This window comes from Macaca nemestrina, chromosome 2 (genome assembly GCF_043159975.1).
Source record: "Macaca nemestrina isolate mMacNem1 chromosome 2, mMacNem.hap1, whole genome shotgun sequence".
Classification (NCBI taxonomy): Eukaryota; Metazoa; Chordata; class Mammalia; order Primates; family Cercopithecidae; genus Macaca; species Macaca nemestrina.
In genome coordinates, this window is record NC_092126.1 from 197,914,381 (window position 1) to 197,933,118 (window position 18,738).

Sequence of the window (18,738 nt, forward strand, 5' to 3'; positions counted from 1 at the left end):
TTATATAAAATTGTTGGCCACCTAAGGAACATATTATCTCAGTAATTTTCCAGTACATGGAAAATTTGCTTTTTGCAAGAAGCATTTTAAAATATATTCCAAGCATGAATGAATACACACACACACACACACACACACACACACACTTTTTTGTCTTCATCATTCACTGTTTTTTATATTGTGTATTTGAGTTTTAAATGACATGTTCTAAATAAAATTTGACTCTAAACCATTCATTAAGTTAGTTTGACTATTGCAAAGTTAGAAGTTTCTTTTATTAAATTACTTTTGTAATCCGATAATGTCTTTTGATGATAACCTCCTGTAAGTCAAATAAATAATTTGGCTCATTAAAAAAGATTATTATGGTGTTATTTGGTATTATTATGGTATTATTTTCATTATTATGTTTCTTTCAAGTAATTTGATATATTTTGTTAGGTTGTATTTCTTAATGTGTTAATATACTTAAGGTACACAAGAGGTACACCCTAAGGAGGAGCATACTCTGCAGATGTATGTGTGATTACATGATTCAGATATCTGTAATCCTTACTAAGCCGCTGATATTTTTGGAATCTAGAATCTATACCAGTAAATGAAGTGATAACATCAAAACATATAGCTAGAAAATAAAAACTACTCACAGTCCCCTTACCCATATTTAACCTTGTTGATATTTTTATATCTTTTAAAATACTTTAGACTGTGAGCTTTTGTGCATTTACATTAGAAAGATACAATATATTCTTCCATATAGCTTAGAAGATTTCTTCTGCAATCTTTAATATGCTTAAATAGTGTATATTTTTTAACAACTATACATGATTCAGTCACTCTGTCTTTGCTAATAGAAGTAGCACTAAGACTAATAGACAAGGACATAGTTTTTGGGGGCACATCTCTGATTGTTTCCATGGGCAAGCTTTTATAATTAGTATTGCTGATTCATTGAAGTTACTTTTTTCTTTTAACTTTATTTATTTATTTATTTTTTATAGATAAGATCTTTCTCTGTTATCCAGGCTGGAGTGCAGTGCCATGATCATAGTTCACTGTACCCTTGAACTCTTTGGCTCAAGCGATCCTCTCACCTCACCCTCCTAATTAATGAGGACTGTATGCATGCATCATCATGTCAGTTTAATTTAAATTAATTTAATTTTATTTTTCATTAATATTTTGTAGAGACCAGGTCTCCTTATGTTGCCCAGGCTGGTCTCAAATGTCTGACCTCAAATGATCCTCCCATCTTAGCCTCCCAAAGTTCTGGGATTGTAGGTATAAGCCGCTGTACCTGACCTGGAATTAATTTTTCTGAGGTTTTGATGCAGATTGTCAAATTGCTGTTCAGAAATTTTGTACTGCTTTATACTCACACTAGCAGTGTATCAGACCTCCCATTTGACAGTATCAAGTGAACTCTTTTAAACATTAGCTACCAGACTTCTTGTTGAAAGATCAATCAAGCCAGCTCTTTCTTTCAGTTTGCTCCATAGTATGCTGACATTTTGAGGTTGTGAGTTAAATGACTTAAAGTTTTCTCTAAAAATTTTTCCGACTGGAATTTGAACTCATTGGAGCATAACACATATGCAGGATGTACCCTCCCCCTCACCAAAAGAGTTTTGTGAGCAAAGTTTAGTGCATAAAGGATGTAGTCTTTACTCTCTGATTGTCTCTCAAATTAAATTTACTTATATTTGTTATGATACTCTTATTTAGCTATGGAGATTACAACAATTTAGGAACAGAAAGTGAAAAGCAAGGTGAGATGGCTACTATAGACAGGTGTACTAGTAAGGAAAACCTAAGTTACTGTAAAAAAAAAATGCTTGCAAAATTCAGAGGCCTAAAGAGTAGAGATATTTATTATGTACCAATCACAGGTCAGTGTTCTGGATCTGGTAGAAAGTTTTGCTCTACTTAACATTTGGGTGCAATTCCATTAATAAGAGAGAAGGAGAAAATGGGAACATTAAAATGCTCCCCTCCAAGAAGCAGCCCTAGTAGAAACGACGTAGGAGAAGACAGAACTTTTGGAAACAAAATATTGAAGTGATTCACTGAATGAGCAAACACTCCTTTGTCAGGTCAGTGACTTGATTTTACCCTGCCTACAGACTTAGAAGTTAACCTGTTACCATACCATCGATTCTGGTCCAGGACTCCTAGAACAGAAGTAAATTATTTTATTACTCATGGCACAGTAGACATCATATTTTCATTGGCTCCCCTTGTCCTCCAAACCCTGTAGGGGTGACACTATATGACCCAGATGACTGCTGCTCACACATTGGGTTCACAACATAGCTAGATAATATTGAGCCTGGAGAATCCCTTCTTTTGTAGCAGCTCTGTGTCTTCAAGGGTGTCATTGTTATCCTTGAAGGTTGCTCACTAGAAGGACAGCCCTAAGAAATGGCTGCCATTAACAGTGGTCAGGGCCTTGCCATCTTGGTGTACCCAGCAAAAGATGTAAGAGCATCCGAGAACCATGCAGGGACTGTTCTTGTCAACATTCAACACCCATCATTCAGTAGCCTCTGGAGACATTTCTGCGTACAGCAAGATGAAGGAATTAGTGTTCCAAAGGATGTGGGAGTTAAATTCTGCATGAAGTAAAAATTTCAATGTCTTAAAATTGCAAGTATTTTCTCTGCCTAGAGACACCTTCAGAAACGATTATTTTTTATGATCTGCCTTTTAGAAGCCATTTACAAAACAGAGACGGCATAGATGGGTAGATTAGCCAAAGTGGTAATCACTGAAAACTGATTGATAGTATTTTGTTTCCTCATACATTGTTCTGGGTTGATGAGTGAGCAGAAGGCCCTTTCTCAAACATATTACTGTAGTACATTATACTACAGATTCATGTAGGTTAAGGGACTTTTTTTTTTTTTTTAAGGTTAAAATAATCTAAAAGTAGGTTGGTCTTATTGCTTCATGTTTTGTGATAATCGCTTGAATAATAGCAACACCTGGTGATGATTAGCTTTAATAAGTGGGAGGCATAATGAAGGAGAAATAATTGTATTCATGTAAGTTAGATATTCCTTTCACCACTTACCCAGCCTCTCCATTGTAAACCATAATTTATTTTTTTTTGGCATCTGAAGGAAGTGCTGGGGAAGCCTGTTCAGAGAAAAGAAGTGAGTATTAGAAGCTCTGTGTTGAGCTTTTGGCTCTGCCACTTGGTTATTTTGGGATTTTTGGCAACTTACATAATCTCACTTAATATTTGGGTCACAAAGATTTTCTGGAATCAAGTGAGATAAGAATGTAAAAGTCTTTATAAAGCATTATACAAATATTTAGTTACTAAGAATTGTGAGTACTTAAGCTTTTGTCTATTAGAGGAGACTGAAGAATACATTCTCCTCAATGATGAGGGCATAATATAGCTTTTAATCTGGATTTTAAAAATTATATTCTACCTCCTTTTAGAAAGTTTAGTAAAAAAGACAACTTTGTGTAAAAGCTACAATTTCAGCCTGGTGCATTGGCTCATGCCTGTGATCTCAGCACTTTGGGAGGCTGAGACAGGAGGATCACTTGAGCCCAGGAGTTCAAAACGAGCCTGGACAACACAGAGAAACCCCATTTCTACAAAAAAAATCCCAGCCCTCGCAAAATTAGCTGAGCATGGTGGCACCTGCCTGTAGTCCCAGCTGAAGTGGGAGGATCACCTGAGCCTGTGAGGTCGAGGCTGCAGTGAGCTGTGATCACACCACTGTACTCCACCTGGGTGACAGAGTGAGACCCTGTCTCAATAAATAAATAAATAAATAAATAAATAAATAAATAAAAAGCTACCATTTCAATCATGTGGAAGTTCCGTTTATATGGCTGGATAAATTCAAAATCATTTATTTAGTTCTAAGTCTTAATAGTAGATTCAGTAAAAAAATAAATTTTATTGTTATTTTTTATTATAAAAAACAGTAGTGGTATTGTTGGCAAATATGTGAATGGATGATTAAAGGAGCTAATGCTTGGTTTTGTATGGCAAAGAATACAGCAAATAGGAGGTAAAAGAAGTTGAGAAGGCGTGGAAAATATTTGTATGTGTCTGTGTGTGCACTTTGTAAGTGTTAATCCTGTTCTTCTTAAGCTTCCTGAACATGTTTTCATTAGTTGCTATAGAAAGGAAACAAAATAGATGGTTATATAACTCACTAATTCCTTTTTTTAATGGAGTAGGATGATTTTCTCTCATTAATTGATTTATTGACAGAAGCTTCCAAATAATATTCTTGTCTTTTTAATATCTACTGTTCGTTTAAGTAAGCACTCTCATGACTAGTTTGCAGTGGTGGAAATTGCCAGAAAGCCATAAAATGTTCACGCTGGAAGTTACTTTAAGGATGATATAGTAACAGCAGATGAGAAAACCAACATTGATAGAATTATGTTCCTGAAGGTCACACATCTGTGTGGTGGTCTAGATTCTTAAGATCATTCATCCTCTCCTACTTGTAGCAGTACTCCTCAACCATTATGTATTATCAGAGTTCTGGACGTATTTTAAAGCAATAACATCTCATTCTCTTTTTAGGTAGTTATTACTAGTAAAAGCGGAGAGATCTTGTATCGTATTTCACCGTGGGCGAAGTATGTGGTTCGTGAAGGTGCTAATGTGAACTATGATTGGCTACACTGGGATCCAGAACACTCATATGAAGTGAGAACAACAAATCTTTAAATAAATTATTATTCCAACACTTCTAGGAAAGTTAATTTTTACTTTTATAACTTTTGTAGTAATGTTCAATGCTTCTCCTCACTGACAGTTGAGTATTTTACATCATAGTATTCCTCTTACACTGTGCATGTATCAGAGTCTGTCTTCTGTAGCCAATAACATATAGAAGGTAGTTTTTGTGTAGTCTGTTTCTGAGGTTAAGGAAAACAGAATACTAAATTGCTATATACTAATCTGTAAGGGATACTGTGTTTGTTTTTTTTAACTACAATTTCTGATTTATCAGAGACTCTTTAGTGCAATATTTTTCAGTGTCATGGGTTTGAATTAGGATAAATGTCCTTAGAAACATGGAATAGGAAAGACCATCTCATGAATGTATTAACTAGGGTAATTTTTACCGCCATATTATTGACAAGTGTTCTGTGTATATTTGAACTCACTTTCTGTCCTTTAAATCATTGGAGTTTGTTGATATATACTTTGCATTTGATAATTATGTCTGTATTTCATGGATCTTACATTTTCTCTGAGGCTTAAGCTCAAAAAATAATCTTTACTCAATGATAAGGCATAAGCTATTACATGATTTATCTTTTAAAATCCACTAACAGGACTGTAAGGACTTTTTCCTAAAATAAAATTTAGTGAGTGTAGCCCGTGCCTTTTATATGTGAGAATAGTTCCAAGTGTTTAAGTATATTCACCACTTTTTAAAAATATACTTAATCAGGTAGTGTCATCCCTGAATTCCTGGTTTAATTCTATATGTAATTTATATTCTGTAGTTTAAGCATTCCAGACCAAAGAAGCCACGAAGTCTAAGAATTTATGAATCTCATGTGGGAATTTCTTCCCATGAAGGAAAAGTAGCTTCTTATAAACATTTTACGTGCAATGTACTACCAAGAATCAAAGACCTTGGTAAGTAATAACTGTGATTTTTATTCAGATAAAATTTTAATGAGTCTGTTCTCTTATTAGAAAAGCTAATTACAAGTGTCTCGTTTTTGTGTTAGGAGATTAAATATGTAATAGAAATACATTTTATTTTAGGCTTCTCAAATTGCCCTGTAATAGTGATAGCATAGAAAAGAGAAATGGAATAAGATAGAGCATAAGAATTAAAGATATTATTCCAATTTCAATTTTAAGTAATGTGAACGGATGACTTCCAAAATTATAGATAAATATGTAAGCATAATTACTTTTTTGCTGGAGGAAAAGTTTATCAATTTAAGTGATCATTGATTATAACCTGTTCATTTTAGTCTGTTAAGGAAAAAAATCTTATATATGTAATGTGCCTGGAACTCATTTTGTATCAGAGTTATTTTATATAGCCCCTGCCTGGATGACTTATTTAACAAACATTTATAGAATATCTCTGTGAGACACATTTTGCTAGCTATTCATATATTGAACTGTACTGGCACAGATCCTGTCTTCATAACCAACAGGAGAGTGAATCATATATTGCTGAATTATTGATTCAGTGTGTTTTAAATCTGTTGTTTTTATAGGTAATGCTATTTAAAATAATTTGACAGTATATTTAACACCTGCTTCAATGGCTAGGCAGGAGGATAAAGCACATTTAATTTTACTGCTTCTGCTAGGGAGTCCAAATTTTGTCTAGAAGAAAGATTTGTAAGCCATGGTTAAAGTTTTCAGTTATGTATGGATTATCTGTGATGGTAAAGTCAGGTTCCAGAAACCAAAATTAATGAAATATATAGAGTATTTAGTATTAATTATAATTAATAGATATTATGCTAAATTATTATATTTGAAATATTCTTTCATATTATGGAGTAATAAATTGCTTATGACCCAGTTCTTGCAGAACGTTCAGCACAAGGATTCTCTTATTCGTCTTTGTGTCGGAATTCCCTAGCCTACTACCTGGAATAAAAGTGAATCCAGGAATGATTAATGCCATTAAAATTAAGAATAAAACTATAAATTTGTGCTTGATACAAGATACCAACCCAGAAGAATGAAACTAATCTAATACCTTTGTTTATAAGTACATTTACAAGTATAGTTGCACATTTAAATGAACTGCCGTTAAAAACGAACTTATATAAACCTTAAGAAAATTATAAAGCTTGCATGAATTGGACTTTGAGAGCAGAGTAAGAATATTTTCTATGTATGTTACAGAACTGTAACTTCCAAAGTAATGAAATCATATTTGATCATTTTACCAAATTATACTTCAAGAAGAAAAACCTGTTTTTCTTAGCTTTTTAAAGACCAATACTTTTCCCCCTGATTATTTGCTTATATTAAAAAATATTAGAATGTTTTTAATGTTATGGATTTTTAAAACACGATATCTACTTTTTTGAGTCACTTTATTTACTGTTAGAGCAAAACATATCCAGATGGAGAAAGTAAGGTGATGTGTTTGTATGTGCACATACATGCATATATGCACTTGGAAATAATTTTATAGGTGCAAATTATATAGTGGAAAGTAGAAGCATTAATGCTAATTGCATAAAAGCTATCTTTTGGGCTGGTCACGGTGGCTCATGCCTGTAATCCCAGCACTTTGGGAGGTCGAGGCGGTGCGTCACCTGAGGTCAGGAGTTCGAGACCAGCCTGGCCAGCATGGTGAAACCCCATCTCTACTAAAAACACGCAAAAAATTAGCCAGGCATGGTGCCATGCACCTGTAGTCCCAGCCACTTGGGAGGCTGAGGCAGGAGAATTGCCTGGCAGGAGAATTTTGCAGGCAGAAGTTTCAGTGAGCCAAGATCACGCCAGTGCACTGCAGCCTAGGCGACAAAGCGAGACTCCATCTCAAAAAAAAAAAAAAAAAAAGAAAAGGAAAGCTACCTCTGAAAAATATGAGTTTGGTGCTATTTCTTATGCTACATGGTAAAAAGGACTGAAATATATAGAAATAAATAGAAAGAGTCAAAATAAAAAGTATATGTCATGCAATTGGTTTTTTAAATTTAGGTTTCATAATCTTCAATATGACTATTACAAATGTAACTGCTGTTTAGCATATAGAGATTGCCATCTTTAATATGCTAAAACCAAATTAAGCAAGTTTGCATATTATTTATTGCTTGTTAAAATGAAGGTATATCAAATAGCTAGTCAGAATACAGCTCTAAGAGACTATTCAATGTTATTAGAAGGTCAAACAAAAAATGTTAAAGTAGTAGAACTTTTCAAGACGATCAAAGCTTCTAGATTGTAAATTTTAATGTATTGGGAATGAGGATGCTTTTTTTCCCCATTACTTTTTTTTTAAAGGTGGCTTTTAATTTATATTTGACCATTGCCTTACATAGGATACAACTGCATTCAGTTGATGGCAATCATGGAGCATGCTTACTATGCCAGCTTTGGTTACCAAATCACGAGCTTCTTTGCAGCTTCAAGGTAAAATCAAAGACTCATTATGTTCATTCTTATTTTGAGCAAATAATTTAAATAAATAAAATGAAATTTTACATTTTATATAACATTCTGTAACATTTTAGGGTTAACAGAGTTAATAGAAACTGAACATTTTCTTTTACTAAGGCCATACACTCTCTTCCCATCCCACCTTAGAAATTGTCCTTGATTTTATGTTGCTGTTCGTGGGATGATTTGTGATATAGAATGTCCAGTTACCTGCTGAAATTGTCACATATTTGGAGGCCCAAGGTTTAGTCAGAAAATCTTGTCCTATGAAAGCCATTCTTGTGAGAGAGCACGTCGTTTTCCGGAAAGAGACTGACTCATCTAGGAAGGTCACTGAAGCGGCCCTTGGCAGGACAATTACTACTCACGGAAGGACTGCCCTTCCCTCCAGGCGGAAATGGGTGGAATGTTGCTCTCTGGACGGAAAAGACACCACGGGGTTCCATGCAGTTAACGAGGTGCTGATCTAAATGACCACAGACTGAAGAAGTCCAACACTCTCAGTGTTGTGGAGTTTATGACATGTGGCATATAGACATTGCTCCTATCATCATTCATACAGATTATTATTTTTTAACCGTAATAAAAGCTAAAATGAAAATGACAGGGAGCTATAATCAGAAGTCTGATCAGTTTAGAAGAGATCAGAACAAATACTGCAAGTGAGATCTAAAACACAACTAAGAGTTAACTGGGGAGAGGGGTGAAGTGGGCGTAAATAGGTGACATTCCAGGCATAGAAAAAAGATATTGGTTCATTTACCTGTTTCTCTTTATATTAGTTCTCCCTGAGTAAGTTACTATAATACTGTCTCCAAATCCTCCACTCCAGTTCTTTCTTGAGCCCCCTCCAGGTATGCTGTCTGCCTCTTCACTGAAGTTGCTTTTGTCAAGGGTATTAGTGACCTTCACATTGTTGAGGACAATGGGTAATTCTTAGCTTACTTCAGCTGTCAGCACCACTTGGCACAGCTGGTTACTCTCACCTTCTTGAAACCTTTTTCTTTCCCTGGCTTCCAGAATAGTTTAGCCTCCTGTTGTTGCTTTTCCCACCTCACTTCTTGCTTACTGTTAATTCCCTTTGCTCTTTCCTCTTTATCTTTATGACCATTAAATATTGGACCATTAAATAATGGAACTCAGTACTTAGTTCCATTCTCTTCTTCATCTGTATGAAATACGTGGGAGGATCTCATCAAGTCTCATCCAGTTTTGTAGCTTAAATATATGCTATATGTTAACTGCCAAACTTAAGTCTCTCTGACCTATCTTACGAACTTCAGAAAGTATATATTTGATGTTGGGGTATCTAATACTTATATCGAACTTCATGTGTCCAAAATTAAATTTCTGATCTGATCTTCAAGCTTCCTCCCCTGCCATCTTCTCTACTGCAGTAAATGACATTTTCATCTTCTAGTTGTTCAAGCCCAAAATCTTGGCATTATACTTGACTTGTCCCTTTCTGTTCCTCCCTACACGCTAACTATTATAAAATCTAGCCATCTGTAACTTCAAAATAGATCCCAAATCTGGCTGCTTCAACTGCCCCCACTCTACCACCACCCATGTCCAACTTGTGGTTATCTTTTACCTGGATTGTTTCAATAGCTCTATGACTGGTCACTATTTTCTCATGCTCTCTTTCCCCTTCTCTTACCTTTGGTCTACCAATTATGGTCAATTTTTCTGCCTGGTGGCCAGAGTAATCATTTAAAAATTAAAGTCAGATCGTGTTGCTGTCTTGCTCAGAACCCCTAGTGAATCCCTGTCTCCTTCAGAATAAAAGCAAAAGACATTACACTGGTCCCCAAGGCCTCATTTGATGTGCTGCTTGGCTGACTCTAAGAGCTCACCTCTTTTCTTTCGTGATCATTCCAGTTACAGTAGCCTGTTTGCTTTTTTCCAAATGCTCTTAGCTCATCCCTGCCCCAGTGCCCTGCACCTGCTGTTCCTTTCTGTCTGAATGCTTTTACCCTTAGATATTCTTATGCCTTGCTTCTTACTTTTTTTCTTGCTCAAATATTGCCTTTTCCATGAACTTTAACTTATGACCCTCTTTAAAATAGCAAACCTTCCCTTCCCACCAGTGGCTTTTCTTTGTTTTCTTTAGGACATTTATTATTATCCGACATTCTACGTATTTTCCTTGTTTGTTGTCTCCCAGTGGGAATGTAAATTCCATATAGTCAGTGGTGTTTATTTTTTTCACTAGTGTATCTCCAGAACATAGAAAATGTCATGGCACATGGTAGATAACTTTAGTAAGTATTTGGCAAACAAATAAAGGAATGAATGAAGGAATGAGTGAATGGCTGAATGAAAAAAACTTTAAGGCTGTTTATTATTGAACATGTTGTTCAATGAGTGTGAAAATGGACAGGTGGCTGGAATAAAAAGAGGGTGTGGGAGAGTGTCATAAGATAATTAACATTATTGGAAAGAGCCAGTAGATGGTGCAGTAGGCCATGATCAGGACAATGGTCTTCACTCTGGGATCAATGGGAGCACAAGTATGATTTTAAGTAGGTGACATGATCTTATTTGTAGTTTAAAAAGAGAGCTCTTGCTGCTCAGTGGAGTTGGCTATCAGGAGACTTGCTATATACTTAGCACCGTACCATATCATGAGGAGCCTGATAGTAACAGCTGCTGCCCTCAAGAAGCATATAGTCTAGTGAGGAAGAGAGACAGTAAGCAATTGAAGGCAAGGGTGACTAAAGGCCAAAGTTGATGCCATGGATGACTATAACGTCTAAATTTTACACAGGTTAAGAAAGGCCTTGTTCTGTGAGTAATTTTTGTTACCTATTTCATTCAGACTGTGGGGCTACCTTTAACACAAACACACCTGCTTGTGAGCTACCCATCTTATTTACGTGGTGACAAACGTGGCACATTGTCTTGGCCCACTGGTAACTGTGGGCATTCTATTTTTGGAATAAGTGCAGGAGGGATAGCCTCAATCAAGGCACTGTGGATATTCAAAGAAATTATTGAAGAGCCCCTCAATCTCAAATGTACACACTGAAAGGAATGGGCAAACATGAGAGCAGGAATGACTTACTTGCAGGTGGAAATCGGAGGCTCTGAGAATAGAGAAGCAGAGTTTTATTATTTACATCCTCAAAATGTGAATTTTGGTTGGGGTATAAATCTACATTTAATAACCCGATTTAATAATTTGATTTAAATTATTTTCTAACTTAATGGTTTTAAATTTGCTTAATATCAAACATGAAGCAAATTTGAGTTGTATCCAAGTATCATATCACATGCTGCTTGGATATTTAAAGTGTCTACTACTGTGATGGTGAAGCAGTTGATGCACGATTGACCATTTCCTCTAAATGTGATGTAATCTTGTTTTTGCTGTGTTCTTTATTGTTAGCCGTTATGGAACACCTGAAGAGCTAAAAGAACTGGTAGACACAGCTCATTCCATGGGTATCATAGTCCTCTTAGATGTGGTACACAGCCATGCTTCAAAAAATTCAGCAGATGGATTGAATATGTTTGATGGGACAGATTCCTGTTATTTTCATTCTGGACCTAGAGGGACTCATGATCTTTGGGATAGCAGATTGTTTGCCTACTCCAGGTAGGTACATACAATATAGAAATGTTTTCTATTGTTGCATTCAAGATTAATTTTTAAGAATTTCACTAAATTCATTGTGTGTGTACTCTCTCACTGGTACTTAATGTTCTTAATTGGATTTATTTTTGTTGTACAGGGGATTTTACCTTGTTTTGTATAGCACATGTATATTGCATTAAATTTCAATTTTACATATCTTATGCCATGTAAAATATATTGGTTATATGGTCACTTAAAAATTTTGCTGTGAATCATTTTTTTTTAATATCTAAAAGCCAACTTTATCAAGTTGACTTAAATCATAGCCAGTCTCGTTTTACTAGAGAAATACATTGTTTTAAGTAGGCTATTTAAAAAAATCATACTTCATTGCTTCATATCTTAAAATTTCATGCTTTTGATTACAGCTAAATAAATTTATAACTATAAAACAACAGTTGCTAGTATATAATATGTTTCATGTATGGTGCCAAGTGTTTTAGATATACTAGCTACCTATTTTATCTTATTTAATCTGCACAGCAACTCTACTTACATGTAGTAAACACTATTGTTATAGCCATCTTATAGATAAATAAACTAAGGCTTAGTGTTGAGACCATTTGTTAAGATCAAACAGATCTCTGACCTCTTCTAACATCTAAGGAGAAGGGTGTTTTAGGTGATTATATAGCTTATGGCAAAAATTAAAAAGAAAAATTAAAAAACCATGAACGTGTTTATTATTTATTGTAAGTGAAAAAATGAAAATGTCAAGCATATTAAAAATAGCAAAGTATGAAGTAATGTATAATACATATTTCTATAATGCATATACATATTTTATAATACATATATGAAATATGTATATGTATTATATACATATTATATATAATTATATATATGTATATGTATTTTTGAAAAAAATAAATGAATTTTCTTTCCAGTGTTGCGTCATACATAAACATAAATATACCTGGAAAATAGGCTATATAGAAAAATGTCTCAGCAAATAATTTTATAAAATGAAGAAGTCTCATTTTTCAACCTAAATTAGATGACTTGTATATAAAGGAAATTCATACATTGTTTCTGGATATCATACATTATTTTATATTTCATAGCCATTCAGGAAACACTCATGCCAGATAAGGCAGTGTAATAGGTGAGAAAAGAAACAAGATGGTAGCAGGGTTCCTGGCCTAGCCTCACTGTGGTACAAACTGATTAATCATTCTTATTCTCAGGCTTTTTATTATAGAAGGAGGCAGAGTTTGGGGGCTAATATAATTTTGCTCATAAGGTATTTTGTATTCATGTCACCTTTTGAACATTAATTTTTATGCCACAGATTTATAGCAAATAAAAAAGACTAAATCTGCATTAATTCTGTGATATATTAGGTTGGTGCAAAAGTAATTGTGGTTTTTGTCCTTACTTTTATTGGCAAAAAACTGCAATTACATAACTCTACTAATTACATCATTGAGTAAATCTTATAGAAGTAGAAATTCAATTAATTGAACTCTCTGGTTTATATTTGGATGAATGAGGGTTGACTCTTTTGTAGAAGCGTGCCTTATGAAAGAAATATATTTATTAAATAGTTAGATTTTTATGTTTTAAAACAATTATTCTGTAGAACTATACCTTAAAAAGAAATACATTAAGTGGATGGATTTTTATGTTATACAACATTTTTATTTTATGAACGTGTTTATCCTAGTGTACCTGGCTGTACCAAAGTGCATTTAAACTTAGCCAATTTTCTAAACAAAAGGGATCATACATCATTGTTTTCCAAAACATTTCTATTACAGAAATTGAGACAAACTCAACATTGTTATTTAATACTTGGCTTCTTTTTTATTGAATTAGCTATTAATCTTTCTCATGTGCATGCTTTTGGTAAATAAAGCATCATATGGTTTTAACTTAATTTTTATTGTGACCATTTTATTTGTTTTTTTTTTCCTGCTGTCATATAGGCTTAGTCCTCTGTAAATATAGTTTTTTTAAAATGCATTTATATTATCCTACATACCATTCTATTTGACCAATATTGAACTTTTCCCATTTTATAGAATTAGTATTTTCTATATAAGTTTATACTATTAATGTATTAGGGTTCTCTAGCGGGAGAGAACTAATAGGATATATATATATATTTATGAAGCTATATATATATATATATATATCAAGTGGAGTTTATGATGGGAACTGACTCATACAGTCACAAGGTGAAGTCCCACAGTAGGCCATTTGCAAGCTGAAGAGCCAGGAAGCTAGTCCAATAGTGCAGCCTTTAGTCTGTGGTGAAAGGCCGAAGAGTCCAAAAGCTGAGGAACTTGGAATTTGATATTTGAGGATAGGAAGCATCCAGTACAGGAGAAAGATGGAGGCTGGAAGACTAAGCTAGTCTAGTTTTTCCACATTCCTCTGCCTGCTTTTATTCTGGCTGTGCTGGCAGCTGATTAGACGGTGCCCATCCAGATCGAGGGTGGGTTTCTGCTTTTCCCAGTCCACCGACTCAAATGTTAATCTCCTTTGGCAACACCCTCACAGACATATCCAGAAACAATACATTGCATCCTTCAAAACGAACAAGTTGACAATCAGTATAAACCATCACAATTAGTTATGACATTATTAAACAATATGGATAAAATCCCCCAAAGCCGGTGTATATAAATTCATTTAAACAAACATGTCTTAGCATTCATGATCAAAGTCCTACTTTGCTCTTTTGGTTATTTATTGCTGCTTAATAAACAAGCCAAATATTTAGTGACTTCACAGCAATATCTGTTTTGTTCCCAAACTCACAATTTGGGTATACCTCAGTGTGGACTGCTCTTCTCTTCTTCACCTTGTGTCAGCTGGGGTGGCTCATGTAGGGGACAGAGCATCTGCTTTCAGGATGGTCACTCACATGGCCTACAGTTGGTGCTGTCAGCTAGGAGCTCAGCCTTGGTTGTGAGGTTGAGGACCCCAGCTCCCCTCCGCCTAGCCCACTCCACAGACAACGTGGGCTTTCTCACGAGAGTGACAGTCCCGAAAGACAGGATGTGCAAGCTGCCATTTTATATGGTCTGGGTTTAGAACGTGGCACAGTGCCATTTCTGCTGAAAGCTACTGGTCAATCACGGTTTCAAGAAAACTTGAAAACTTGTTAGTTTATCGAATAAAACTTGTTAGATATGAGCATTTTTGCACACAGCCTTAAAATTCCTTAACACCCCTCCCTTTGAAGGGGCGTTAAGTAATTTTAGCCACACACAACAAATATGCTGCTTTACAAATTCAAAAGAGATGTATTGAAATACCTGTTCATGTGGAAATATTATTTACTCAACCATATTTCTCTTATGAGAAATATCAGAGAGTTATGTCTGAAATAGGCAATTTAAAAAAAAATACACCTTTCATTATAAAATAATGCCATTGTAGATAATTAGAAAATTTAAAAAGGCACACAAAATTCAAAATAAAAAACTATATTTAAAAAATGTGAACAGCATACTTGTATTTAGCTATATGTGAATGCATTTAATGAATATTCCTTACATGCATATAAATATATAACCCAATCCTTCACTTTCACCCTCTTCATAAAATAGCTACTCTGCCTGTAATTTTGAGTTTGTTCCTTATTCAGATGAAATCAGAAACTACAATTTATATTTCATATTTTAAGTATGAATATTTGCACCCCTTACATTTGTTAGGCTGATTAATTTTATAGCCCACTGACAAATAGACATAAATATGGCACATGGCTTGCTTAAGACCTAAGCCTCTTCTTTGAAAACTTCTGTCATAATTTTTGAAATTATTATATTTACTGTTTGAAAAAATTGATGTTATAGAATTGCTTCTGTAGAGATATGCTACTGATGCTCATTTTATCCTATCTATATGTCACAACCTGTCACCTTTTAGAATCTGGGATTCAAGTGCCATCATCAAAGTTATCAGAATTAAATCTCTTACTCTGAGTAGTACCAGAGATCCTGACTGTGCTGTTTCATTACCTGCTATGAATACGTTTCCAATCAGGAGCTGCCCATGTTTTAATTTTCTGTCTACTCGGCTGAGCTGCCTTCTAGCTCTGCTAAATTAGTAATGACAGTTCATAACAGAGATTGGGTTGTCCTTTATTTGGTAGAGAGAACGTTCTGACAAGTATGTCACCCATAAGTTTCAAGAGTTTCTAGAATTAGTAATAATGAATATAGTGTAGTGGCCCCAGTTTTAAATTCTGTTTGCATATTCCTCTGGCACTATATCAATGCACATTTAAGACAATGAAAATTTGTTAGGTTTAAATAACTATTATGCCATAACCATTACTAGATCTTCAAATGAATATCTTTTGTTTGTTAAATATTTCTTTCAAGGATAAAATACTGACTTCTAAAGGAGATAGCAAAGTAGATCTAATGCTCATGTTTTTCCTCCTTAAACTTATGTTTGGACACAAAATTAATATAGTTACATTTCATCAGCTTGAGTTCATAATATGGTAACCATTAGGCTGAAATATATTCTCTTTTCTTGAGCAACTAGAGTTGTTTTCGGAAACAAAAATGAGTCCAGTTGGCCTCTTTAGGGTCATAAGTATGTGGAATAAAGTACCCTTAGTATAGACACTATATGTAATATTTAGGGCTTCTTAACTATGGTAGGCGTTTTCTACAAATTACAATGTGGAAGGAAATTCAACGGGTTCTCCCTGCTCAGAGTGGATTTTTGTATCTGAGGTAATTATTCTATGATATCTTACCATATGGCTTTTCTATGGTTAATTAGAATTGAGGTAGAATGGTAACCCAGTCATGCATTCCTGAGGTAAACCCTCATGATCATAGATGCCAGTATTCTAAACACAATTTTAGCATAATTATATGTGATATTACATCATGACCAAATCAGTTCTCAATGACAAATACTAATTTGAGGATTATTATGCATCAGTATACTAGCAAATGAGTATATGACACCATCATGATTAGCAAGATTATTTAAAAACTAAGCAACCATGACATGAATGGAAAACTCTAAAATATTTTTAAGAAGATTTTTAAGCCATACATTATTTTTTGATTTTGTCATTGAATTACAAAAAGAACAGTTCACCCAATGACAAAAACAAACAAAATACAGAAAAAATAGCATACAAAGGATAAATGTGTACAACCACGTTTGAAAACAATTTGGCATTATTTGGTAAAGGTAGAGATACATATATACTATGATGCATTAGTCAGTATATATGCTTGGAGAATTTGTTTGTCAGAAATTTTGGAAAGATAGACTTAAAAAAAAAATCACTCCTTTCAGAGTACAGTAGGCTCCACCTTTTATCAGTGGTTTTGATTTCTGTGATTTCAGTTACTCATAGTACGTTAGCCTGAAAATATTAAATGGAAAATTCCAGAAATAATCAGTTCATAAATTTTTGATTAGTTTTCAATAGTAGCCTAATGCTATGTCACAGTGAGGTCATTCACCTCACTTCATTTTATCATGTAGGTATTGTATCATCTTCATAGCATCACAAGAATAAGGGTGAGTACAGTACAATATTTTGAGAGAAAGATATTCACATACATTTTATTACAGTATATTGTTATAATTGTTCTATTTTATTAGTTATTGTTAATCTCTTATTGTGCCTAATTTATACATAAAACTTTATCATAGGTATGTATGTGTAAAGACACGGTATATATAGTGTTTGGTATTATCCATGGTTTCAGGCATCCACTAGCAGTCTTGGACTGTATCTACTAAAAATAAGGGAGAGCTAATGTATTTGTTTTTAATTTCACTGGATAGATTTCAAAGCACTGAATTTTTTTTTTTTATAATTGAAGTAATATAGCATCTTTTTAGGCATATAAACACCTGCCTTATATGCTTTACAAAAACAAATGATGGCTGGACATGGTGGCCCACCTGTAATCCCGGCATTTTGGGAGGCCAAGGAGGGCGGTCACCTGAGGTTGGGAGTTTGAAACCAGCCTGACCAATATGGAGAAACCCTGTCTCTACAAAATTAGCCAGGTGTGGTGGTGCATGCCTGTAATCCCATCTCCTGAGGCAGGAGAATTGCTTGAACCTGGGAGGCAGAGGTTGCAGTGAGCCGAGATTGCACCATTGCACTCCAGCCTAGGCAACAACAGCAAAACTCCTTTTCCAAAAAAAAAAAAAAGCCAGAAAACAAATGATGGATGATTAAAAGACATTTTGGACATAGTTTAGCAAACAGCTAACTATTCCAAGGGAGTCAGACAGTAAAAAATAAGCAGTAACTTATAACCTGTTCTTCATTGAGAATATTATAATCTCACAGTATGATTGTTAATAACTTTTGAGAGTATTGGGTGTCCCATTAAAAGTCTTCTTTTTTTCTTAGTATTTTTTCTTTCCCTTTCAGCATTTATTCCTTGTTAAAACCAGAATTTTATTTCAGCTTGATTAATGAGAACAGTTAAATTTACCAGTCTTTCAAATAAAGTAGGTAGCTTCAAAATTCAGACAGACTAATTCTCTTCTGTAAAAGAGATTAAGAAAGTTGCTGTATCAATCTAATCTGTCTGGATTTGAGTTTGAATAGTAGAAATATAACTTCTCTTACAGGGTTTATGAGATTACTCAGTCTAGCAGAAAAGTTTCTATTGATGCAGAGTGTAGCACAGGAGTAAGGATTTACCGTCTTTGTATAAACTTGGTTCCTGGTATTATCTACCTCATTTATGCCCCACAAGCCTAAAATTTAGGTGCACAGGGATATTTTGAAAGTATCTTGAGTATTTATGTCTGACTCACCTATAACATTCACCTTCTCAAATTCAGACTCATGCTGAAGTAGGACAGTTCTACTGGGTAGTTTACCTTAAGTTTAAATGCTGCTCATTGCCCTAAAACATCTGTTTTCTTCTCTTTCACTTGAAACAATGGTTGGTGCGTACTTGTGAAAATGGTCTTAAGGTTCCTATTCAAGTGATTACCA

General features: G+C 34.4%; 1 protein-coding gene across 2 annotated transcripts in view; it reads left to right on the forward strand.

Annotated features, from left to right (window-relative positions):
• Positions 1–18,738, forward strand: part of LOC105485529 (1,4-alpha-glucan branching enzyme 1) — a 264,234-nt gene that overhangs the window by 101,782 nt on the left and 143,714 nt on the right. For both annotated transcript variants that reach the window (XM_011747900.2, XM_011747899.2), the window contains exons 4-7: positions 4,562–4,687; positions 5,497–5,632; positions 8,023–8,113; positions 11,532–11,741. In XM_011747900.2, coding sequence (XP_011746202.1) covers positions 4,562–4,687; positions 5,497–5,632; positions 8,023–8,113; positions 11,532–11,741 — 563 coding nt within the window. The remainder of the gene's footprint in view (positions 1–4,561; positions 4,688–5,496; positions 5,633–8,022; positions 8,114–11,531; positions 11,742–18,738) is intronic.